This window comes from Eptesicus fuscus, chromosome 15 (assembly GCF_027574615.1).
Source record: "Eptesicus fuscus isolate TK198812 chromosome 15, DD_ASM_mEF_20220401, whole genome shotgun sequence".
In the NCBI taxonomy this organism is placed as follows: Eukaryota; Metazoa; Chordata; class Mammalia; order Chiroptera; family Vespertilionidae; genus Eptesicus; species Eptesicus fuscus.
The window spans coordinates 17,854,061-17,880,365 of NC_072487.1; the positions used below are offsets into that span (position 1 = coordinate 17,854,061).

Genomic DNA, 26,305 nt, shown 5'->3' on the forward strand with positions numbered 1-26,305 from the left:
GGTGACTGAAGAATCTTTCGTTACAAATCAGCCCAATAATTAAAGAGTTATAGAAATGATATATCGCAATTTTAGGAGCCTAGAGACAGAAAAAGATACTCCCAGCCGACACTTGCAAATGAGAAGCAGCTGTAGCAAGGTCAGAGTCCCCGTGTGTCAAGGGGCTGGCTATTTTATCATCAGTAAAGGGAGTCAGCTTTATTCCATGTCTCTAGGCATTTGACACTTCTGTTGGGCATCATCTCTAGCCTTCTAGGAACAGACACCCACTAAGAGAGTGGTATAATAAATTCTATTTGTGCAATGACTAGAAAGTACAGTAGTAATCTGCAAGTTGCACAATAATTATTTATGTACTGTGCTTCATTGTTGTACGTGGGCCAGGCTTTGAGTCTGTTACTGTTAAATAGCCTGAAGCTACTTTGCTTTTTGAGTTTATTAGCACAATTAGGATTTTTGATATCTTTTGCCTTTTTCTTTTAGGATTATTGTTTTTGTAGCAGTGACATTAAGAGATTACTCTGTTCTTGACATTACTTATGGGAAACGTTTGTGTATTATCTGGTGGATTAAGCTTGAATTTTGGACCCAGTCCTACTCCTTACTAACCGATGAAAAGCATCGGTTAATAAGGAATAGGTTGTTGTTTAGCCTCTGATGTTTAGAAAGTTTCTTCTGTGACCATGAGCAGTAAAATAGACATACCTCTTGTGTTATTTTCACGTTAAGAATCAAAAGTTGACATACTCTTGAGCATTTTGTTATTCTTTCTGTTTCTTTTTAAAAAAAGTTACAGTTGGTGAAAATGAATGTTGTAACAATTTTTGGATTATTAAAATAGTGTTAGAAAAGGAAATTTTAGGGGATGACTGTACACAGTCATTTCAAAAATAGTGATGTTTTAGAAAGTGGTATGATTTATGGGGTAAAGGAAGTAACTTTACTCAGTGGTGGAGGAAAAAACAGCTGTGTAACTGAGTAAGTGAGAAAAAGTGATTCACAGAGAGAGCGCGCCTCTCTGCTTTGCCAGAGCAGTGGCTCTCTCCCTTGAGCAGGCATTAGAATCTTCTGGAAGTCTTGGGACGACCGATCCCCGGGGCCTACTCCAAAGTTTCTGATTCAGGAGGTCTGGGTAGGGACTCAGAATTGTCATTTCTCACAAGTTTCTCAGGTGATGCTGATCTTGTGATCTAGAGACCACTAAGTGTAATGAAACCAATGGGATCTTAGCTAAGATTTTTTTCTAAGTATAGTATTAGCAACTGCAGAAAAGGGGAAGAATTTAAATTTGTTAGTGAGGGTGACTGACTCTTGATTGACTAGGAGAAGATTGAATTGTAATAAATTGCTGAACTAATATGATCAAGGAAACATTTGGAACAGTATATTTCTAAATTTGGTTTACTTAGTATTTGTATTATAGTTTATAGCTTATAAAAGCCCCTCCCCCTTTTTTAAACAAGAACGGCTGTATTAAAAACCTTCATGTGCTTACGTGTATGGTTGGTTTAAATCATCCTGAAGTTTGTTCTATCCAGAATGCTTAATTATTGCTACTAGAGACTTGGCACTTCATTTAACCCTTTGTACTCGCTTGCTTTTTTCTCAATTCCTTTATTCTAATGCTAACCGTGTTGAGTCACACTCGACATCCGAGTGCAAAAGGTTAATGCTGCAATCTAAGGATGAGGAATGGCGGTTTACCTGAAATTCTTGATTGGGATCTAAAGTGCTTGGGTAGAAAATACCTATGATTTTTTTTTTTAAGACAAGTCCCTATTTTATTCATGCTTGCATTCTTAGTCCTGGTGTGTAATAAGTGTGCAGTGCTTGTGAAAGGAGTAAATAAATGACCAGCAACACACTTGTTGGAAATATTTAGGTAGTAAGTGGTGATGGTGGGTGATGGTGAGCACCATCCCAGAAAATTAACCTGCCCCAAGAAATCCACTGGTGACTTGAAAAATGTGCATAATTAGCTTATTAATATACTTGTTGTTATCTCAATAAATTTAAGGCAAATAAAAACCTTAATAGAATTAAATAATATTGGGGTTTTTAATAGCAAAACAAATTTCTAGAAACACATATATTGATAGCCACAACACATTATCTAAATGAAGCCAGGACTAAAGCAATGGAGAGGGAACAGAAGCATCAGACTGATAAAATGTGACGTTGAAGTAAACCATACTTGTAAAAGAATTAAATGCCCAAATGCCCAAATTTATTAATTTTATCTTAATAGCTTAGCAGAATCATGTTATCCTAATCTTATTTTTTTAAGGTCTTTACTTTCCTTTGCTACATTGGTGGTGGGGGCATAATATCCACATCCTATTAAGAGTCCCAGACCCATAAAATGGTGGGAACTGTGTTTAATTTTTTCTTTCTTTCCTTTTTTCTTTTTCTCTTCTCTTCTCTTCTCTTCTCTTCTCTTCTCTTCTCTTCTCTTCTCTTCTCTTCTCTTCTCTTTTCTTCTCTTCTCTTTTCTTTTCTTTTTTTTCTTTTCTTTTCTTTTCTTTTCTTTCGAGTTCTGGCTAGGAAAGAATTCAGAGCCAAGACCCAAACTGTAAGAGAACATTTATTTATTTATAAAATCACAGAGGTATTTATAGAGGTAAAGATGGGCCCTTGGAGCTTGGGAGTGAAGGAGCTAATTGGGCGGGGGCGGTGGGGGGGGGAGCGGTGGGCATGGAGGGGGTAGGGAAAGGGAAAGGCAAAGGCGGGGGCATACTTCCAGGGGGAAGAGGGCTGGGAACTGTTCTTAAGGACAGAGACTATGTTTGAATATCACTTAACACCCAACTCTTGGATAGTCAAAAGTTTTGGCTAGATGGCACCTTCTCTTTGGCCCCATTTAGTGGAGTATGCATAACAGTTGGCAAAATGGTCAAGTGAGAAGATTAATGTTTGGTCGGAATTTAGCAGTTACAAAATAATTTTCTCATAACATACCTAATATATTACGTTGGATCTGCACAGTGATGCTTTTAGTTATTTTATGGATAGAAGAATCTGAGGTAGAAAGGAATTATGTAACTTGTCAGAGCTGGGCAGTGAACACAGATTTGCTGGTTCTAAATCTGGCTCTCTGTAAAATTCAACTACTAATGTATTGTGTGTGTGTGTGTGTGTGTGTGTGTGTGTGTGTGTGTGTATATGTGTGTATATATAATATGTGTAGGAAAAGGTATAGAGTGGAAGGCACACATGGGTGTGAGACCTTTATCTATCTCATTTCTCCTTGACTTTCCAACTATTTTAAATTTTAGAAACCTTTCTCTGTTCTTGAATTCATTCAGCATCACATTATTGTTTTAAGCATTTTTCTTTTAGTATACAAGTAATAATTTTTGTTTTGTAAAATAATGAGAAGATACCAATAAGCAAAAAGGAGAAAATACTTTTTATTCAAGTATCCAACACAGAGAGCTGGGCATAGAAGCCATTAATAAACATCTATTGATTGAATGCCAGGAATTAGCTCCCTGACCTCTCAGTAAATTGCTCAAGTTGTCATATCCCATCTGTAAAAAGGGGTGGCTGGCAAGGCTCTCTTAGGCTACTTATTTCCTTATATTATGGATTTATGTGACATCAGCAGTCTTTCAGGCACTTGGTGAAAGGCATTAAATAAATCATACCTATTATCTATAAGGAAGAAATTATTTGAAATTTGCCGTCTTTAAACATTTTACTGCTCTTTGTCATAAAGTGGGAAAAAAAGATTTATTTGCAATGTATGATATGTGTTTATTTGGGGGTGGGAGTGTATTTGAGAGTAAATGCATTTGTTTATAAATAAATCATCATTATAAAATATTAAAAACTTCTTCCTGTGGTATTTTAAGTTCTGTTGTATAGTTTCTACCCTCTGTGACCCAAAATTACAGTCAGATGAATTTAGAATTTATCTACCAGCATTTCTTCATGAAAATAGAATAACAACTAAAAGGAATTAATAAGTAGAAAAAGCTTATTTGATTTCTTGGTAGCCTACCTGAGTAATTGGTATAGGCATGAGTGTATTAATTCATGTGCTTTAATTCATTAGGTGATATCAGTGTCATTGTCCAAAAATGTGACTATTTGGAAGAGAAACTAAATTAGATAGTGGGTTTCAACATAGGATATGATAGCACAGGAGGAGAATCTATCTATCTATTTATATATCTATATATATCTCTATATCTCTATCTCTATCTCTATCTCTATCTCTATCTCTATCTCTATCTCTATCTCTATCTCTATCTCTATATCTATATCTATATCTATATCTATATAAAAGCCTAAGTGATCGAACGACTGCTTCCCACAGCCAACCTCCTGTGGCTGGCCAACCTCTGGCAGTCCCTCCTCCCCGCCCCCTGGCTGGCTGGTCCCTCCCCCCCCTCCTGGCCAGCCAACCTCCCGAAGTCCCCTTGCCCATGCCGGCCCATCCCAATGATCCTGATCAGGGCGGGAGATGACCCTTATTGGCTCGAATCCCCGGCCAGGCTGAGGGACCCCACCTGTGCACGAATTTGTGCACTGGGCCTCTAGTATTTTTATAAAACACAAATGTATCTGTTGTCCTCCAATAATTTTTAAAAATCCTCACCTGAGGATATGTTTAAGAGAAAGGAAGGGAGGAAGAGAGAGAAAAACATTGATCTGAGAGAGAAACATCAATTGGTTGCCTCCAATATGGGGTTTCCTGACCAGGGATTGAACCCACCACCTGGGTATGTGCCCTGACAGGGAGTCAAACCCACAACCTTTTGGGGAATGGGATGATGCTCCAACCAACTGAGCCACCTGGCCAGGGCATTCTACAATAAATTTAAATAAACCAGGCTTTCTCCAGATGGGGTTACAATGCCTCCAAAATATTTACTATCATGATAAACAACTTTTCTTTTTCCTATTACTTTAGCACTGTTTTATACTTCTCAAATTTTCTTATTGCTGAGTTTGTATTTCCATTCTGTAGGCGGTATTTGTACATAGAGAGAAATATGTTCATCCATTTCGTTAAATCCCCCATTAGAATGGTTTGGGACTGATGACTGGAAATTCAAGTTAACAGACAAAAAGGTGCTCTGGAAGCATAAATTACTGGTTATTCCTTGCAAGTTTTTTCTTTTTATAGAAATGAATTGGTTATAGTAGAATTCTATAAAATATTAACTGAAAGGCTCAGCAAAATTTATATTTATATTAATATTTGATATTTAATAAATCTAGGATTCATTTTTAAATATGGTATAAGAACAGGATTTTAATGTGTAATTTTACACTTAAGGCCCAGTAGTTTCGTAATAGGAGTGGTTCCCTGTAAACGTTATTTTGAGAATTAACTCACCTTCATTCAATTTTATAATTTATCTTTGGGGATTTAGTGAAAGTTACTATGGTCATACTTTAAGAGGAGAAATTTTTCTTCTGATTTACACTGAATGAGCGAGCATTAGCTAGCTCCTCAAGTTAGGGTCTTAATTATTCTCTTGTTTGACCTTTGCCTGTAACATTTGGTTTGAGTTGTGTTCTCTTTGACTTTAAGATTCAACCACTGGCAGGAGCCTTATTTAATCTTCCTATTGAGCTGTTTCATCTTCTTGAATAGGGCATAAACCTATTCATCAGCCTACCTTTCACATGGGCATGCTATTCTGAAATACTATTAAGATTGAGTGCATTGTGGCAGGGTGCATTCTATTTAAAAAGCAATGTAATATGTTTCAATGTGATTAAGAACAAGAGTGTTACAAGTGCAATGTATAGTAAAATCATAACACTCAGGGCTTTTTACATAATGTGCTCTGCCTAATGTGCAAACAGTTGACTTAATATTTTACATTAGCTTTTAAAAAGCCTGGTGTTTCTCATAAGTGCCGGCAGTATGTTCTGATGTTTCATTCCTTAATACTTGAGTTGATATGCTACTATAACTAAATTATATCAAGTTCCTGAGGAATCAAATTTCTAGTTTGATTTATACATATAATAGAGGGTCTTATTCAAGTAGATTTAATCTGACTTCATAATCATTATGAAAATAAGAAAATAAAAATCTAATTTATAGAAATCTTTTTGTATGGGGCAGCCTCTATTAATGAACTTTAGTATTCATTTATTTACTGGTCTAATAAAAACGAAATTCTCTAAGAAAAAGCCTTTATCAGGAAACATTTAAAAAATTCAGCTGTGATTCAGAATCTTTGTTTCTGTTTTGCTTTTGTTTGTTTTGTCCCGGTTTCCTGATTGTGTGTAGCAGATATGGTATTTAGCTGATAGATGTTTTATGCCTAAATGAAGATATAAAATGCAAAATGCATTTGTCTTCAAGTTAGCAGTAGCACATAAGATTCGTCTTTGGAATGACAGAATGTTAGACCTGAAGCAGCCTCTGAAATAGAGGCTGGCTCCTCATATGACAGAGGAGGTCTGGGGTGAGTGGTTAGAGGGACTCGCCGAAGGTCAGATGGTGCTTTTGTGGTAGAAATGGAGCCAGAGCCACGTCTCTTGATTCCTTGCTAATTTTTCAGTTGCTGCACCACAGGACTCAGATTCAGATTACATTTCTATTTTCTACTTGTTTGTTTTATTGCAGCATTTCAGTGTTATTGCTTTGTAATACATAACCTTTATTTGCTTGCTTTGCATAATATATGCTAATTTGGGCTTTACGAGTCCGAAGGTAGGCTGAGTGTGGACCAACTGCTAGTACTGTTAGTGATGGATTGAGGCAAAAGAATTCCTCAAAGTGAAGAGTATTTTCTTTTTTCATACATCCCTGTCAGGAATCTATAAGGCCAAGACCTGTTCGGTAGCTCAGTCAGAGCAGCCTCCCCATATGCCAGGGTTTGGGGTTTGATCCCTGGTCAGGGCACATACAAGAAGCAACCGATGAGTGAATGGATAAATGGAACAACAAATCAGTCTCTCTCTAAAATTCAATAAATAAATTAAAAAGAAAAAAAAATATGTAAGGCCCAAAATAAAATCTAAGAATGTTTAATTGAACTGATTGTAAATATTTGGATTTAAAATGTTCTTTTAAAAAGATATTTGGGACAGTACAAAGTAAATTCTGTGATGTTTATTTGTATTTGACTACTGTTAGATAACTGGATGATTTCTACTTTCTAGAAAGCTTTTTAAAGCTTTATAGGGATTGTCTCATTTATGCCTTTAGCATGGATGATCTCTTAAAGCTTCACGGAGCTGTATGCTGTACATAATAGCATTATCTCCATTTTAGAATAAAGAACAGAGCACATATGCGAGTGTCCAAGGGGGATCTGAACTGTGCAGGGGATTCTTCTCCAGAGCTCTGGCTCTCGGCCACTAGCTCTTCTGCCCCGCATCACACAGCTTCCTCTGTCACAAAATGCTGCTTGTTACTAAATTAAAGTTTTCAGCAGTCCCTTGATTTAAATGAGCAAAACCTGTTACAATTCTTACACTACACTTCAGCAGTATACTGGGGAATCCTCAATGCTTATATTTTGGGCACAGTAATAATTCATGGTAACATCTTAACCTTTAACCTCCTTTTTCCTTCTCTTTCTTCATATCCTGTCTCAACATTTCTGCACTTTCCATTCTCCTTGGTTTATTTGGAGCAGCAATGTGCCTAGGCATTGTTTGGCTACCTTTGTTTTTATTCTCACAAGAGCAATTCTCTATTATTCCCAAATAAGTATAAAACCACTAGTCTTGGCACTTAAATTCTTTACTAATGTCCTATTTTTTTTAATCTTCCTCTTATAAAATTTGTTTCCTTAGTATCTCATAAAGAAATACCCAATTCAATTACCCATCAGTGGAATGTTTCTCGTATATTCCAGCCTGTACTATAATCTTCTCCTAAGCTCTTTCTGGAATCATTACTACTCATTATATATATTTTTTTCTTTCTCCTTTGGGCAACGTCATACCTGCTTTCTGTAAACAAACTAAAATTAAACCTAATGACGGTCCTTCTTTGCTTCTACCAGGTTTTGTTCCCTAAGCTTTCCAGTTTGTGAGTTCCCACCTATAGTGTTGACTATTACAGTTTTTGCATTTGTTTTGATTTTGCTTTCATTTATATTTGTACTGCTTCCCCCTACTAAGTAATTCCTGGAATTCAGAGTTCCTGAGAAGTACCATGAAATTAGCACTGCATTTGGCAATCAGAAGCTATTTTGTAAAAATTGACCTCTGTCTCTATTTAGCCAGAAGCTGCAAGCCAGAGCTGCAAATCTGAGAAATAGATGTAACTCACTTTTATGGGCAGGACAAGGAGGAAACAGATCATTACTATATTTAGCAGGAGCAAGCAAAAAATTATACTCTGTAAAAGTAGATTTACTTTAATGATATAGGTAAAATTTTATAACATCCTTGTGAACAGTGGTTTCAGATTTTATTTGAGCAGTGGCTTACTTTATTTCCCCACATAATTCTAAGGGACCTTAATTCATTGTTTGGGGGCAAACACACTATTGCTTTGATAAAAGCAATACAAACTGCCTACATGGCTAACACACACTGCAAGGCGATAGGTTTTCCTGAAACCCAGTTTGAAAACCCATGCTTTAGAAGGGTGGGGATACAGGATTTTCTCTGGTTTATTTGAGAAGATTGAGAGATTGTCAGGCTAAACAGGAACCACATTCCTGTATGACTGTGTGTAAACAGTTGCCCTCATATTAGTGTCACCCTCATTCTGCCTTCATTTGTAACATCTAATGGAGCTTAAATCAATTAGGAGACTTAGGATATAGCCTATCTCTGTGCCAAGTGCTAAACAGAAAAATAAAGCAGAGTTCAAACGATGCTGAAAAGAAAGCTTGTTCTAATCCTTCCTCTAAAGTTAGAACAGTTTGATTACTTCCCTGGAAGCATTTGCTTTTCCTACTGAAAATGGAATAAAGCAAAAATTGAGAAGAGAAAAAATGGACCCTTGACTTACTTTGGATCATTATCTTTTGCTGTTTTCTGTGAAGTTAGGTTGTGGCGATCTCAGGCTATTGTATCTTTCAAAAAAATGGGAAATGGGTCTGATCTTTGACTTACTATATTTGATTATTTTACAACACATCGCCACTTGTATCATCCTAATGCAGTCGATATCTCTCTTGTGTATAAAACCATTTCATTGCCCTCTGCTTAAAGGGCAAGTATTAAAAATGGAATTGTGAGCTATGGAAGAAAGGTGGGTGTAACACATTTAAAAGTGGCTCTTATATACTGTGGTCTTACTAAAAGAAAAAAAATTATGCCGGTTAAAAAATAGCCCTTTAATATGAGTATGTGTTTGAGAAAATCCTAGTTTCTGTATTCTGATATTTTGAAGGTCATCACTCTTGTTCTCTTCCTTTCCCTACTGAGCCATGTGATTTTTTCCTTACAGCTCTCTTTCCCTCCCCTTGAGCATATAGCTTTGCACTTGTGATCTTTCTTTTTCTCAAATCTCCCTTAAAGCCACTGCTTTTTTTGTGTGGTTGGTGCTTCTTAGTCCAGACTCCTCCTTCTGTATGCATTGTGTACAGGAGCTCTAAAATTTCAATGGGCATAATTTTAAAAAAAAGTATATCATTTAAAATTAGGTTGTACAGCCCAGCTGGCATGGCTCAGTGGTTGAGCATTGACCTATGAACCTGGAGATCATGGATCGATGATTCCCACTCAGGGCATATGCCCGGGTTGTGGGTTCAATCCCCAGTGTGGGGGCATGCAGGAGGCAGCCAATCAATGATTCTCTCTCATCATTGATGTTTCTATCTCTCTCTCCCTCTCCCTTCCTATCTGAAAAATCAATAAAAATATATTCAAATAAAATTAGGTTGTACAATTCCCAAGAATTGTATTTAAAAAAAAACACAACTCTTCATAATGAAGAATTGTAATGAAGATTTTATAAGTAGATGTATTGCTTTCTTGGGAGTTTGTAGCATTGGGGAGAATTTATGATTTGAGAAGTAAGATTGTGAAATCATAATAGCCAAACCTATGTGGGTGTTAAAAGGTGAATTTACGATGGAAGAGAAGTATAAGGAGGAAATGTTCAGGAGGGAGGAAGTGGCATTCACCTCAATTAGAGAGGAAAAACCAGGTAAGGGGCTGAGCAGCCCTGGAGGCAAATGTAAGGACAGGTTTTCTTGAGGTTGTTCACACATCTTCCTCTGTAAGCAAAATAAATAGTGCTTTTCCCCTGCCTGGCCTTTTCTCTCTCAGATCTCAGCTTAAATGTCACCTCCTCAGAAAGGGAACACTAACCTAAAATAAGGAGTTTCCCAGTCTCCTCACGTCAGCCTGCTTTATTTTCACCGGGGCATTTCTTATTGAATACTGCTTTATTTTCATTGCAGCACTAATTTCTCAATACTTCCTTTCTCAATATTTTCTGGCATGTGTGTTCTCTTTCTTCTCTCCTCCTCCCCTTCCCTTTCTCCCAACAGTGGACATAAGTTTAATAAGTGCAGGTACCAGGTCGGCCGTGTGTATTGCTCTGTCTCTAGTCCCTAGAATAGAATCTGCGCTTAGATGACAATATCTCCGGCTAGACTGTCATCTGCTTGAGATCTGGACTCCATCTTACCTTTGTAGCCCTATGATTTACAGTGCCTGTTGGGTTGAGTGAATTAGGCTACTACCTGAGAAAAAACACACGAATTAATATGAATGAGAAGATAGGTTAATTTTATAAATGAAGACGATATTTCCCTCCTTTGAAACAAAAGCAGCATGGGTCTTAGTGATAGCTGGGCCAAGTGTAAAACTTGGGGTAAAACTTCGATGCCTGAGGGCTGTCCCAAGGATCGTTTACTTCTCCTACCTCCAGACATCATGAGGTGATTGTTTTAGGAAGTGGGGTTTTTGAATGACTTTTTATATCTGATAAATAATAAAAGCCATAAAGAGGAACTCTTTTTTCCCCCCATGCTCAGCTTTTATTTTTCCTTTTTTTAATTTATTGTAAAAAATTGAATTTATTGGGGTGACATTGATCAATAAAATTATAAAGGTTTCAGGCTTACAATTTTATAATACATCATCTGTATATTGTGTTTTGTGTTCGCCACCCCAGGTCTGTAGTAACAGACACCGGCGTAAAGATGCTCCTCCCAAATACAAGATCCTTTTCCATGTAGCTAATCCTGCTTTTCCAGATGGACTTTCTGAAATACGGTATTCTAAAACAATATTTTGCCCAAGGTTTAACTTTTAAAAAGAAATGATGGTCTTCCTTGAGATAGAAATCTCAAGATTTCTCCATTTGAATAATTCTCAAGAAAAGAACCAAATCTGTCTCTAGATGGAACTTTCTGTGAAAATATATATATATATATTTTTTTTCTTTCCCATAACATTAGCCTGGAAGTATATTTCCACTAGGCCGATCACTTGAAGAAATGCCATATATTGAGTTATATCGAGGGAATTTAGGGCAAGTTGGTGTAAGTGTTATCAATTTTAGTGAAAGATGTAAGCTTGAGGATTTATACTTAATATTCCTAACAACTCATAATGTTATGTAGTTTTGGGCAATTTATGCATTTTGTTGGCTCATTTGTTATATGCTCCTTGAAGAAATGATTGTGATAATGGTCTTAATTTAATATCTCAGTTATATTCCCTCAAGATGAAATGTATTGATTTAACCTCAGCTAGATGGGCTTTGCTTAACTCTAATGATGTAACTCCTCAGAAAAGTGAAAATGTTCACATATTTTAAAAATATGTTCCCATTTTTTCCCCTCTGGAGAGAGAGGCTAGGGATATTCTGAGTCTATTAGTTAAAAATTCCAAGTTACTGACAAATGAAGTCATTTTTATGTGTCATCATTAAGATTTTTCAGTATGACCAATGTGGAGTCTTGAGCTCTTATTCCTATTCTAGTTTTCTGTACCATTTCAAAGTCAACAATCCCTCTTTTATATGTGTAATCCATTTTTACCCACCTGGACTCCCTGAGTAGCTGTAGTATGAGGGTCTCTGTATAAGTATAAAGTTCATCCATATTACCTGTTTTTTTCTTCTTCATTATTTTCTGTTGTCTCTGCTGATACTGACTAATCCATTATGCTGCTTTACTTTCCAGTGCCTTCATACTTTTTCCTTGACATCCAGACCTTTCTTCTCAACTGCCAGGCTTGCTCTGTCTCTTCCTTTGAAGCTCATACTAAAGTTATGTTTCATTAATTCAAGTTCATAAATGGGGGCTGGGTTCAGTGGTGAGAAGAGGCTTGAGCCATAGCCTCTGCCCTTGGAAAGCAGGGAATTAAATTGAGGATGGGCTTAATAACATATGTAAAGGGTGGGACTAAAGTTGGTTTACAGCTGTGAGTATGTGAAACACAGGGTTTATTCTTGTATTATTATTTATTAATTATTGTGCTATTTTCCATACCAACAAGGTAAAAACAATAATAGGACTCAAAAGTTGCCTGATGTTATCTTTAATCCTTTTCCAGGGAAATGAGGAAGTGACACAAAGGGGAAAAACCTTTTTGTTTTTGTTTTGTTTAGAAATGGGCTAAATAGAAGCAACAATAGAATGTGTGTGTGGGTGTGGGTGTGTGCGCGCGCGCACGCGCTCATAAAAACAAAAACAAAACCCAACTGTTGATTTTTGTTCTTTTCGTGTCACAAGTGTAAAGGCTTGGCCATCCATGTTCAGTGACAAGGCAGTCCTCATATAGCTGGATACTTGCCCTGGACTTCCAAATGCTCACATGGAACAGTTGGGGGCAGAGACATGGACCATGCAGCACCCTCTTTCACTATTCATGGGGACTGATGTGGTGGCACTAGAGCAGGAAAGAAGGAGTCCAAAATGTTCAAGCTGGAAGGGACATTTGTCATAAGGCAGTGGTAATAACCAGTCTATGTATAAAGAGAGTTTGGTGTTTCCTTCCTGAAGGGTCCTGCACAGTAAATAAAGTAAAACCAATAATTATCAATGGGCAACTGGGCCAAGGCCTTAACAAAAGTATTCAGATGGACATAAATCATAGTGTCTAAGCAAACACACTGGAGAGAGGTTCTGGAGAGGAGTCCAACAGCTCTTTTCCTAAGGATTAGGAAAAAACACACACCTATTGCCTAATGATATTTTTTAAAGCTTAAATGAGGGTCTTATGGGTCTAGAAGAGTTTCATATTTTCTTCTTTTTTATCTAGTGCTAAAAAAAAGGGATATCTTTTTTCTTTATTGATTAAGGTATTACATATATGTCCTTATCCCCCCAAATACACCCCTCCCATAGTGTCTGTGCCCATTGGTTAGGCTTACATGCATGCATACAAGTCCTTTAGTTGATCTCTCCACCTTCCCCCCACCCTCCCCTGCCTTCCCTTTGAAGTTTGATGGTCTGATCAATGCTTCTCTGTCTCTGGATCTGTTTTTCTTCATCAGTTTATGTTGTTCATTATATTCCACAAATGAGTGAGAATGTGGTATTTATCTTTCTCTGATTGACTTATTTCGCTTACCATAATGCTCTCCAGTTCCACCCATGCTGTTGCAAATGGTAGGAGTTCCTTCCTTTTTACAGCAGCAGCAGCGTAGTATTCCACTGTGTAGATGTACCACAGTTTTCTAATCCACTCATCTGCTGATGGGCACTTAGGCTGCTTCCAAATCTTAGCTATTATAAATTGTGCTGCTATGTGGGATCTCTTAATGAATTAAATTAATTTATTTTATATGTGATTATTATATAAGCATACATTTACTTATTCATCTAAGAGACACTTATTTCTCTGTACTAAGCACAGCTCTTTTTTGAAACTCTTTTTCTCCTAAAGGAAGAATATTGAAAATCTCAGGTAGTATGTAAGGATTTGACTTATTCCAGATTAATTTAATCATGACCCCTTCCCTGTTTTATGTGTTTTAATTTTGTGTACTTTTCCTGCTCAACTTAAAACAATTAAATATATTAATGGTCAATGCACATATTTAGCATCATACTGCATATTATCCATATGGGTCTCCATTGTGCCTATTATTTTTGAAAGGCTATTTTAAGGAAAATTACTCATTATGTACAAAAACTTTGGTCTGTTCCTCTCAGGCATGAATTTGGGGTGTTGTGTGTTGTTAGAGCTACATGGTACCTGTGGTTTTTTAGCCAGAGAGTTTTGAAAATGTCTCCTAGTTAGAGCCTTGGTGTACACGGGTAGTGATGTGTGGAAGGAGAGGAGAAGAGACATGTTATTTATGGCTATATAATGTTAGTTTCAAAATGACATTGGAGATCTTCTGGCCCAATCTGTTAACTCAGTTTCCTAAAATTTGGTATTATCAGAATTAGAACCAGTTAGCGTTGGGTATTCAGCTTTCAAGACAAGACTCATCTGTGGCAACACTTTCTATTGCCTGAACCAATGTTTTAAGGTTTATGGTGATTGTAGAGAGTTTGCAGAAGAATTTCATGGGCTCATATCAACTCTTGACAGCTTCCGGCAAGCAACTTATTTAGCCATGGTAAATTAGTGAAGGGTGGCATGAATCTTGAAAAAATTCAATTCATCAAACATTTGTTGAGTACCTATTACTTGATTCAATGATAGTGCCTGGAGTTACAGATACGAATAATGATGGGGTGGCTAACCTCAAGGGGCTCTGCCTAGTGGAGGAGTCTTAAAGGTGAATGAATGTTACCCACCAGCCTGATAAGGGCAACAAGAGAAGCTTGGAAGAGTTAACCTGTGGGCCAGATTTTGACAGGAAGAAGAGTTTTCAGTGATTTCTACTGAATCAGTTTTCACAGTTTAAAGATTGAATATTAATCTTCCCATTTTATTGTCACCTAAAAAAATTTGATGGCTTCCAAAGATGAATATCCCTTCAACAACTTCTGAAACCTGGCCTTTTATTACATAGCTCTTAGGGATTATCTAATTCTTGAACAGCTGAGAGGAAGAATGAGTTGAAGGGTTTTAGGTGCTTAGATCTTATAAAGGTAACAGAGTGGGCAGTGACCAAGAAAAGGGATTCTCAATGAGCAATAATCATGTCTCAGATAAACCTAATTGTCTATGATACCACCGTTGTGCAAAGGGATTCTTAATGAAGAGGTTGTTGAGTGACAGCAGGAGATACCAAATGTGGTTCTACTAGTTTAAAAATAATGCTTTATGTCTAATGTACTATCCCTACTGGCTAAAATATTTCTTAATTTTAACTCCTGTTTCTTTTTAAGAACTGGGTTAGAAACTCATATTAATGATTCTGGTTATAAGATACACGAACAAATAAACAAGCAAACTATTTCCCCTAATTTGACTTTCTTCAGTCAGAACTGTAAGTTTGTTTTCGTATTGCTACTGATTTTCTGGCATGTTTATTGTGTATAAAATATTGTTTGCTTCTAATGAAGAACTCAGACATTGTTCATTGTTATTTATGAAAGTATTTCATTTAAAAATAATTGAGGTATGTGTTGGTAAACAGTTTCTTATAATACCAGACTTCTCTGGAATATTAATACATAACATCATTTCCTTTAGAGGGTAGAAAAATCAAAGACTTTCAACTATGAGATATGCTCACTAACAGCTGTTTCCTATAATAGGAGCAATTTGCATGCAGAATAGAGAAAATGAATTATACAAAAGGGTGTATAGAGGAACAGCTATAACTTCTGGCACGTACAGCAACCCGCAGAATAAACTTCCTTCAAACGACATTGGCATGATTAATCCCAACAACCTGGACACTGAAATTGCTGTTCTAAAAAGGGGCTCTGCATCTCGGAAAGGTTGTGGGTATAATGCTAGCCTTCTAGCTGGGGTGCGGTTGCGGGTGCTCAGTGCATTTAGTAGCATTACTCCCACCCTCAGTGTTCAGGGTATTTGAATATTCATGACAGGTTGGCAGGTGGTCAGTGGGTGAAGGACCAAGTCACTCTTGTGCTTTTTCATATTTTATTAGAGAAACGTGTAAGGTCAGGTGAGATCCCTCATTCCTGATTAACTTCTGATGTCAGTTTGGAGAATTGGTTCTAAGGAGGACTAAAGGAGAAAGTCAAATGTTAAAATCCTATCTTCAGCATACCTCTTTGTAACCACATTTGTACTTGTGGAATGTCTAACCTGTTTTCATGTACGTCATCATGGTCGTCTGTAATAAAAATGCCTCACACTTATATTTTCCCACATATGTGGTTTTCTTGCATTTTGACGGCCATGCTTAGAGATGTGTAGATGTTGTGTTCTCTTTTAAAGTGAAAGGAAATGGAAGTTGTCTGGAAAATTCTTAGTCCAGGGCTGTGGACTAGAGTCTTCTAACCCAAATCCAGGGCTTTCTACTTGCTGCCTCCTTTCTCTTTTTAGCCAAAAAGGTTACATGTTAGATTTCACAGGTTAGATTTCCTGCCTCACTTCAGTCACTACTGAAAACTTTGTGTTCCAGGATCTGTGCTGTGTCTTTTCCATATATCATCCTATTTAATCTTTACACTGTCCAGAAGAGAAATGTGGGGTTCAGAGAATTTGAGTAATTTTATAGAGGTTGGCCTGGCTAGTCCGAGGTGGATCCTGGGTGGCCACACAGGCCTGAGCCCTTAACACTCTTTATGTTCCTGAGGTAAATATTTCGGTCTCTGAGAAATGAAAGGAAATTACAGATGAAATTCCTGAATATATAGTAATAAGGAACTCCGTTGGGTATCGAACCAGTGGTTCAGACAGTTAATGCTTTGGGAGGGTAAAAGGAGAAGAGATGATAGTACTTTGTGGTCTGGAAAGGCCTTGTGAAGAAATTGGGATTTGAACTAGCAGAGGATGCTAAGAATAGCATCAAGGTGCGATGGAAGGAATAACAGGAGGACAGGGCACAGTTGGGAAATGCTGGGCATATTTGAGGGGAACTGATGCATTTGGATGAAGCACAGGAGGGGTTTGGTGGGTGAGTAAAGGAGGAAGGCTGAAAGGTAGACCAGAGCGCCTTTGCAGAGGGCTTGGGCTACCAGGGTGTGTGGCCTTGATGCTTTGCATTACGTTTTTACTTTTTTTGTGATATTGCCAAATGCAGTCTTAACTAGAATGATTCCAGTTGGCTTGTCACTGACTTTGACTTGGTGGAAATTTTAGTGGGATGAAATTATATTTAGCTTCTTAGGGTGTCTCTCATTTCCCAAGAGCTTACCTAAATAGTCTTGACTAACAGCCTTCCTTCATAAGAAACACAAAAGCCGTATTGTTTCTCATATATTTGTATGATGTGAATGGATTTTAAGTGTTTGTGTGTATACCAATATTTCAATAAGCATTCATATTTGGGGGAAGTCAGAAATAGTGACTTAATGGGCACCAATAACCTTGGGAGACTGCGGATTTGGGATTTTCAACAGAAGGAGGGGGTCCTGCCACTTTTAGGCATAGAAATCAGGATGTCTCAGAGAAGTGAGGAGTTTAAGGGTGGAGTGATTCACATCAAAGACTAGACATAAGTATCACTTGTGTTAGCAAACTTTCACGCTTTGGGCCAGTAGGAGTTTTCCTCAGTTTCCCTAAAGCAGGGCAGGGTGATAACAACTAAAATAAAGTCATTAATGACCATGGTTGACTGTGATAACCTTCTTCCCATCAAGATTTGAATAAATAATTTGCACATTTTCTTTACATGGAAAAATTATTATAGATTCTGGAGAAGAAATAAAGGATAGATCAGAGATGCAGATGGGGGCCTGGCAAAGGGCTGTGAAAATTGAGTATGATCTAGATGGTAGAATGGGTTTTTTTCTTGAAGGAAACTGTCTCTTGGTCTATTATTCTCATCTCACCTGTTTTCTCTTTTTAATGTTTCAGTGTGCAAAGATCCACCTTACAAAGTAGAAGAATCTGGGTATGCTGGTTTCATTTTGCCAATTGAGGTTTATTTTAAAAACAAGGTATGTAAATCCTTACCCATTAATTTTTCAGTAAAAGATCCTTCATTAACCAAATGATATTTAAAATAATTTTGATTCATAAGCCCTTCTATCTCTAGATGATTTTAAAATAAGTTAAATTTGTCTTCTAGGAATTTTAGCTATAATTTCCCTTAATTACAGAGGAAGTAGCTAGAAAAAGATAATTTCAATTATATGAAGTCAGATTATATGAAATTATTAAATGTTCTTTTTAAGAGAAGAGTGATTTCTATTGAAAAAGAAGATTAATATGTTTTTAAAATAGAAAAGAGTAATTATGGTTTTTCAGTGAAATACACCTTTCCTCATTTTCATATTTCTAGAATTTTTAGACTTATAAAGAATAATATGTCATCTTTAGCTGCTATACACATACATGATATGCATATACAATTATATCAACTTGAGATATTATGGATTCTGCTGGATTTAAAAGCTTCCAACAGTTAACAAATGTGGCAAAACATACAGACTATAAAATATTGGACAAATTTCTCAACCTCTGTGGGGATCACTTTTCATATTTATAAAATGGAGATAGAATAAGAGTATCTACCCCATAAGGTAGCTAGATCCTATAAATACTGTAGGTCCTTTAGATACCGTAAAGCTGAGTGTTTAGAATAACACTTCAAATATATGTAAGCACTTAGTAAATGCTATGTTACATTTAAGGACACTGTTCCCTCCATTTATTCCAAAGTAATCATAGTTTCTAAAACTTGCCTAAAAGTGAGATAATTCACCCCCACCTCTCCACCCTTTTTTTAAAGGGACCGAGCTAATAGGATGTCATGTTAACCAAGCCAGTGCTCCATAAAGTGTGGTCCTTGTACCAGCAACATCAGCATCACCCACGAAGAGCAGGCTAGAAGTGAGATTCTCAGACTGAATCCCAAATCTCCTGAAGCAGAATCTCCTGGTCCTAGGAGTCTGCTAAACTAGGCGATTCTCACGCACAGTGAAGCAGGAGAACCACTGATGAGCCCCTCTCTCATGCTCAGTACCTCCCACTGCAACAGTGTCCCACTGGCTTTTTCAGTGGGTCGAAGGCCCAGCAAAAATCTCTTATATGATTAAGGGATAATTCAGTTTTAATTAAGCTATAAGAAAACTATCCTGACAAACAGGAATGTATGGATGATGGGATAAAATTAGTTTTTCATATTTTTTGTTTCTTTTTGAGCCCATCTCCTCATGGACTACATCCCTGGTACAACACCTCCCTACAGACCTGCTACCCATACCCCCATTCATTTATTGTTGTTGTTTTATTTAAATTTATATTTTGGGAGCATGTTTGACAGTAACCTATTTCTGTGTAGTTAAATATTTGAATGCTTACTTTGTCCTTGGCAGTCTCTGAGCCATTTACATATATTGCATCATTTAGTGGGTTTACAAGAACTATTAAGACATAAGTAATATCCCTAGTTTTAAGGAAAGGAAACTGAGTCATTGAAATATTGCATGGCTTGGATATTTATCATTTTATTCATCCTTAGAGTTTACTCAACAAGTATATATATATTCAGCAATGTTCGTTGTAGCATTGTTTATAATAGTAAAAAATAGAAATGATCTGCAGGTGAGTATATCATTACAAAGAAATACAACTCAGATATTTTAAAATACTGACTTGAAAATGCATATTGCTAAGTGAATTAAAGGCAAGTCATAGAAAAATATCAAAGTATGATATATTATCTGCCTGCTAATCTCTATCTACACTGACATAAATTTTATCTATGGAGAGGCTATATCAAATAGTTAAGAATGATTAAATGAAGTCAAGGGAATAAAACTTCTAAAGAGAATTACTGGGTCAGGGTATCATATGCATGTAGTATGTTGATTGATATTGCCCAAATGTCTTTCCAAAAGGCTTTATACTCCAAATTACAAGGCAGGAAAAAGCCCCCCACCCCTTTAAAATAAATTCTAAGGATGTATGGATTGTTTTACAATTTAGAGGAAAACAGGTAAATGAACAATGATCGTAATTCAATGTGATAATTACATTAATAAAGCAATGCTATAGGAGAGATGTCTTATTTGGAGAGTTAATCAGACTTTTCAGAGTATTCCATGCTTTAGTTGGGTCTTGAATAATGAGTTTGCATTAGGTGGGCAAGGGAGGGAGGTATCCTGGGAGGGAAGGCATTTTAGGCATGGGGAACACTATATGTGAAAGGCTGAGTGAATGAGGCGATGCACATTAATGAGGAACTGCAAAGTTACAGCAGGATAGGGTGCAGTAAGAGAACAAAGGAAATAAATGTAGGGATGGTATCATATGACTACGGTGGTTATTCTAAGGAAGTGGCATTTTATCCTGTAGAAAATGATACTTCATTAAAGGCTTTTATATCAATGAAAAGATGTAATCTAATTTTTATATTAGAAAGACCACTCTCTTGTCACTGGGGGAGGTAGAATAGGGTAAATTCAAAAACAGGGAAGCGATCAGGTGAGGAATGGTGAAGGTCTAAACTAAGGCACTGGTTATAACTGGAGAAAAGGGGATAGATCTGAGAGTTCCTGAGAAGAAATACTAAACAGAAGTTGGAGAGAATTTGACTGTGATAAGTGAGCGAGAAGGAAGAATAGGGTAGGGGATGATTTTTGTGTATTTTAACCTTGGCAAGTAATTAGGATTTTTGTTTGCCTAGGATTAGAGTATAGGAGAAAGGGCAGATGAATGTAGCTTCAGTTTAAAAGAATGCATGGATTTGATGTTGCTGCGGGTCAACCTAGCGGAGATGTGAGTAGACTGTGGAACATATGCACGTGGCCAAGTAAGAGCTGGACTAGGGATACAGATGGGGGTGGGGTCACTGTCATGTTGTTGGAACCTACTCCCTATGAATGGGTGTCATCTCCCTGGGGAACTTTGCCAAAAGTTAAAGGCTATGTATGGGTCAATGAAGAAAGAAGGGAAATGCGAGGAAGGCTGAGAAGGAATGATACTAAGTGTGAGCTCGTAGTCAGGAAAGAATGGCATCCTGATGAAAGAGGCGAGCAGGTTTCATGCAGATTGGTAGTAGAAGTGAAGTGGTCGTGAGCTAATGAGTGGAGACTATGGTCTGGGGAAGTTTGGGTGAGGAGGTGGAAATATTGAATTTGTAGGTATATTCTGACCGTTTCAAGTGCTCAGACTTTTGAGTCAAAATAACTGGGTTCGAATCACTTTGTCTCATCACATGTTAGTAATATAACAAACTCTGGTAAAGAGAAACATTGCTTTGTTTGACTGTATAACATTTTAATGTATGAAAAAACCACCAACACCTGATACATTGCTGGTGAGATTTTAAAATGGTGCAGCCACTCTAGAAAACAGTAAGGCAGTTCCTGGAGATGTTAAACATAGAGTTACCAAGTAATAGCGTGACCCAGAAATTCCACTTCTGGGTGCATACTCAAAAGAAATGGAAACCCAGGTTCACATAAAGACTTGTACACAAATGCTCATTACAGCATTATTCATGGCAGTCAAAAAGTGGAAACAACCCACTTTTTGCCATTTATCCACCAATAAGTGGATAAAAAAACTGGTGTACCATTCAACTAAATATCATTTAGCCTTACGAGGAACTAAGTACACGTTACACGTCACAACATAGATGAGCTCTGAAAACATCATGCTAAGTGCAAGAAGCCAGTCACAAAAAATTATATATTGTGTGTATATTTTATATATGTTCATGTATTTATATGAAATGTCCAAAATAGACAACTCCATGAAAACGGAAGTAGATTAGTGGTGCCTGGGGGAATGGAGAATGATTACTAATGTGTTTTAAGTTTATTTCTGGAGGAAAATGTTCTGAAATTAGATGGTAGTGATAGTTTCATAACTCTATGTATGTATTAAACCCCACTAAATTGTACACTTTAGAAGGGTGAATTTTATAGTTTGTGAATTATTCTCAGTAAAGCTATTATTAAAAAACAGTTGCTATAAAAAACACAAAATGGCAAAGCTGATGGCAAATGAAAAAAAAATTGTAACATTTCATGGGATGGTTAATATCTGTAATGCACAAGGAATTTTTATGTAAAGTAATATATAACAACTTCTAAGTGCTTTAATTTCTTAATCTGTAAAGCAACTCACCACTGGTCCAAATGAAATAAATGTTAAAGTTTATATTAGTTACGGTTATTATTATCCGCAGTCTTTATTTCCCCACGGATGCTAAAGAATCAGTGTGTAGAGAGGTTTAAATGTTTAGCCGACTAAAGTAATGGCTCAAGGGTCGAACTTCAGTATCATGAAATTCTCATTATTGTGTCCTCTTGGATATGATGCTGTTTTGTTCTTCTAGTTCAGGAAAATGGACCCAAGAGCCAGATTATGAAAGCCCTTATATGACATTCATGTGAGGTTAAATTTTTGGGCTAGTGGCAGTTGGAAGCTGTTGAAATTTTAATCAAGTAGTAAAAATGGAAAAGTTTTTGTTTAATATATAGGGTGTGGCAAAAGTAGGTTTATAGTTGATCGTAGAAATTTATGAACATCTTTAAACCTACTTTAGCCCCACCCTGTAGATACTTTAGAGGCCTGAATGAAGGAGAAATTGAAAATAATCCTAAAGTACGAAGACCTACTAGAGAAAGGCTTGTAGTAGTAGTTAGGGCAGGGTGTACTAGAGGTTGACAGTGTCAACTGATGGTCATTGGCACCAATTCAATACCAACAGGAATCCCCAATTTGTGGTGCAGTGAAGAAGGAAACTGTATTCAGTGCAAAACAGCTCAATAGTGATAGAGCACAGCTGTGGAAACAGCATGACTGTGAGGCAGCCCTGGGCGGCCAGGACCATCTCCCCCTGGACAGCTATGCTCCGCTCCCTGCTGGTCTGCTTTGCACTGCTCTGGCCTGTTCCTTTCTGTAGCAGTCTGCCCTGGCCTGTGCTGGTCTGCTCCACTTTGCTCCCATGAGACTTCTTCGGTGTTTAGCTCAGCCAGGGAAACACAGGCTTCAATCTTTGGTGGAAAGGGAAAGTACACTCCCATAGTCATAGGGACCTGACTTATATAGACAGAAGTCCCGGTTCCTGGTCCCTGATTGATCTGTCTTCATGCAAGTGAGGACTCCGAGTCCTTGCAGTTCAGTTGACCCAAAAGGCACTTTCCTGATGGGTCAGAATAGAGCTGCTCTGATTGGTTGGGGAAGATGTTGATGGGGCTATAGCTGTGCAGCTCCAATGGGATGGGGAAAGCCTCAGTCCTGTTGGTTGAAATAGGATTCCAGGAACTCCTTTATAAGGGCTGGCTCAGATGGCAGCAACACAGTGCAGGCAGGCAGTTCAGTGCAGGAGGCAGGCAGTTCAGTGCAGGCTTCTCCTTGAAGTGCAATTTGTGTGAGAGGCCCCTGTGTAGAAATGGCTGCTAGGTTGTTTTTTTAAAATTTGAGCCCAGTTACCCACCAGGAGCCCTTCTTAGTAAGTATCTTCTTTCTCAGGGTCCACACGATATGGTTTAGAGGGCTTATTCAAGAAATATTTGGGAGAGACAATGGTGGGGGTGATGGTGGGAGTGGAGAGGTAGAGAGGGAATGGGAAGTTGTGGCTTCAGGGGTGTCGTAGTTTTTCAAGGTGGGTGGCTGTGTTGGTGGTGTCATACCACTTGAAAGCTTATAGGAAAGATGATGAGTTTATTCTTTTTGTTTTTCCCCTAACATAAGGAACTTATTTATTAGATATTTCTCTTTTGCTTTGTTGATAATTTCATGGTAATTTTTCCTCCCGTATTCCTTTGACATTATAGCTGTTAGACATCTTTTCTGTTTCTTACAAGGAGTTAATCTGTGCTTTCTAAATTGCTATTTATGTCTAACTTTTTCTTTTCTTTCTTAATTTTTTTTAAACCTCTAGGAAGAACCTAAGAAAGTCCGCTTTGATTATGACCTATTCCTGCATCTTGAAGGCCATCCACCAGTGAATCACCTCCGCTGTGAAAAGTTAACTTTCAACAACCCCACAGAGGACTTCAGAAGAAAGTTGCTGAAGGCAGGAGGGGTGAGTGGCATTGTCTTGTGAAAAGCTTTCCAGTAAAAAACTAGTTGCTAGTGTGTTAAGTATAATCATGTTTTGAGAAAGGTAAAAGAGATAAAGTGACATATGGCTTAGCTGTAGACTCATGGTTTGAGATAAAAAGGTAAGCAAACAATACCATTTTAAGTAGGTATGAATATGAATTTACATTGTTGATTAGAATAGCCTTATAGTGTGTGCAATTCAAATTTATTGAAACAAAAAGTCCAAACCAATAAACTATCCTCAATTAAGAAAAGAACAGTATCTGGCTTTTGTTATATTACTTTATAGAAACTTTTGGGTAAAGTTGAAATTCACATTAAAAGTTATATAAAAAGGAGTTATTGTTCAAAAATTCATGATAAAAATTAATAAAAAAGGTATACTCATTTGTATTACATGTTTGGCTTATTTAAATACATGTTATTATTTGCTTGATTTATATATAGGTAAAAGATGGATTTTCCTTTTAAAGATAATAGTAACTAAAGTGTGGTAAATTTTTGTCCACGTGATTTGTCTAGGACAAGAAAAATTTTTTAATTAACTTCTTACAAATATAAACATTATGACATATTTGCTTGCGGGTAAGTCAGCTGACAGACAAACACTATTGACTGGTCAAAATCTACTTTACAATGGGTACCATTGGGCTCATCAGCCTCTAGTTCAGATGAACTTCCTGTATCATCTTATGTTGGCAGTTCAGATCCCGTAAAATGTTGAACTGTGTTCTTTACTCTAGGATTTCATCCACTTTGTTTTTCTGGAAAGTTTTTGATGGTTTTGCACCATGAAATTATCGTTGTATGTGAGCATGTGTAGACCATAACTCCGCAAGATGCTTCATTTCACTGGTAAAATCTACTGGAGGGCTTTGTTTGAAAGAGCTGGGTTTTATACAGCACAGAAGTTCCTTCCCTTTATGAGGTTATGGACAACCACTTTGAGAGCTTCAGGCAAGCTGTAGACCCTCTCTTAAGAAAATCACCCATAAATATATTTGTGTGAACATTTTGGATTACCGTACTTTCCGGCATATAAGACGACTGGGCGTATAAGATTTTCCTGAGTTAAAAAGTTGTTTTATACGCCGGAAAATACGGTATATTGGACTATATTGATGGGATTAGATATATTGGACTACTGTATTTTCCGGCATATAAGATGACTTTTTAACCCAGGAAAATCTTATACGCCCAGTCGTCTTATACGCCGGAAAATACAGTATATGGAATCCCTGACATCCATTTTTTGGAGTTCTGTTTTGCCAAGCTCCTATACTTTCACTTGAACTACTAATTAAATAAGCATTTGAGGCATTGCCAAGTACTTTTACTACAATTCAGTCAGTACTATACTATGTTAGTAGCTTTGGAAATGTATCACCGCTTACAGTATTTTATGTGGAAATGCATCTCCACGAAGAAATGGGCTTTGGTAATACAATTAATTTAATTTTTATTTTTTTAAATTAAATTTATTGGGGTGACATTGGTTGATAAGATTGTATAGGTTTCTAGTGTATAATTCTATGATATATCATCTGTATATTGCATTGTGTACCCATCACCCAGAGTCACATCTTCCGTCACTATATTTTTGACCCCCCATGTACATGCCCAGTCTCATCTGATTTCAGAAGCTAAGCACGGTTGGCCCAGGTTATTACTTGGATAGGAGATAACTCATTTTTAAGTTAAGGACTTATTATATATTTATTAATGAAATGGTGCTTTTTTTAAAAAAAATAAAAATAGAAACTCTATTATATTCTTTTTACAGTTACCAGGAGCACAGTGTTGATGCTATTTATCTGTGTCTATGCCCTTAAAAATGAACTGGTTCATTTTAAATCCTAGTTCTCATTTTTCCTTTTATGGGGGTGGCATTTTATGCTTCTGATTATTCCTCTTGGGTATGCAGTTAGGTAGGTAATTGGAGCATGTGAATTATGGAGCTTGAGTACATCAGGCTTCTGATAAGGGTCGTAGGAAAAAGTAAATATGACACGAGAACTTTTTAAAACAACCACTTAGACCCAGAGTACTCAAGGGTTGCTTGTGAGCTGGAGAAGAGGTTACAGGTCATTGATAATGCAGTGGAGTGTAGCACTGCCTCCTGATAAGGTCTCTAGTAGATTTCTGTCTTTTACTCGACTCAGCCTTTATCTCAGAATTATCTTCCTTGACTTCCAACTTTCCTTCTTTGTGTTTCTTTAAGTGCTGTTTGAAGCCTGCAGAGTTTTTTTCCCATTAGACTTAGATTATGTCTTGACAACTATAACATAATAAGCTGAAATGTGAAATATTCAAGCACACCAGTTATTTGACAAATTTTTTAAGGGACTGATGAATTTTATGG

General features: G+C 37.1%; 1 protein-coding gene across 3 annotated transcripts in view; it reads left to right on the top strand.

Moving 5' to 3' along the window:
• Positions 1-26,305, top strand: part of MLLT3 (MLLT3 super elongation complex subunit) — a 264,020-nt gene that overhangs the window by 129,720 nt on the left and 107,995 nt on the right. For all 3 annotated transcript variants that reach the window (XM_054727310.1, XM_008145039.3, XM_008145040.3), the window contains exons 3-4: positions 17,794-17,876; positions 23,780-23,923. In XM_054727310.1, coding sequence (XP_054583285.1) covers positions 17,794-17,876; positions 23,780-23,923 — 227 coding nt within the window. The remainder of the gene's footprint in view (positions 1-17,793; positions 17,877-23,779; positions 23,924-26,305) is intronic.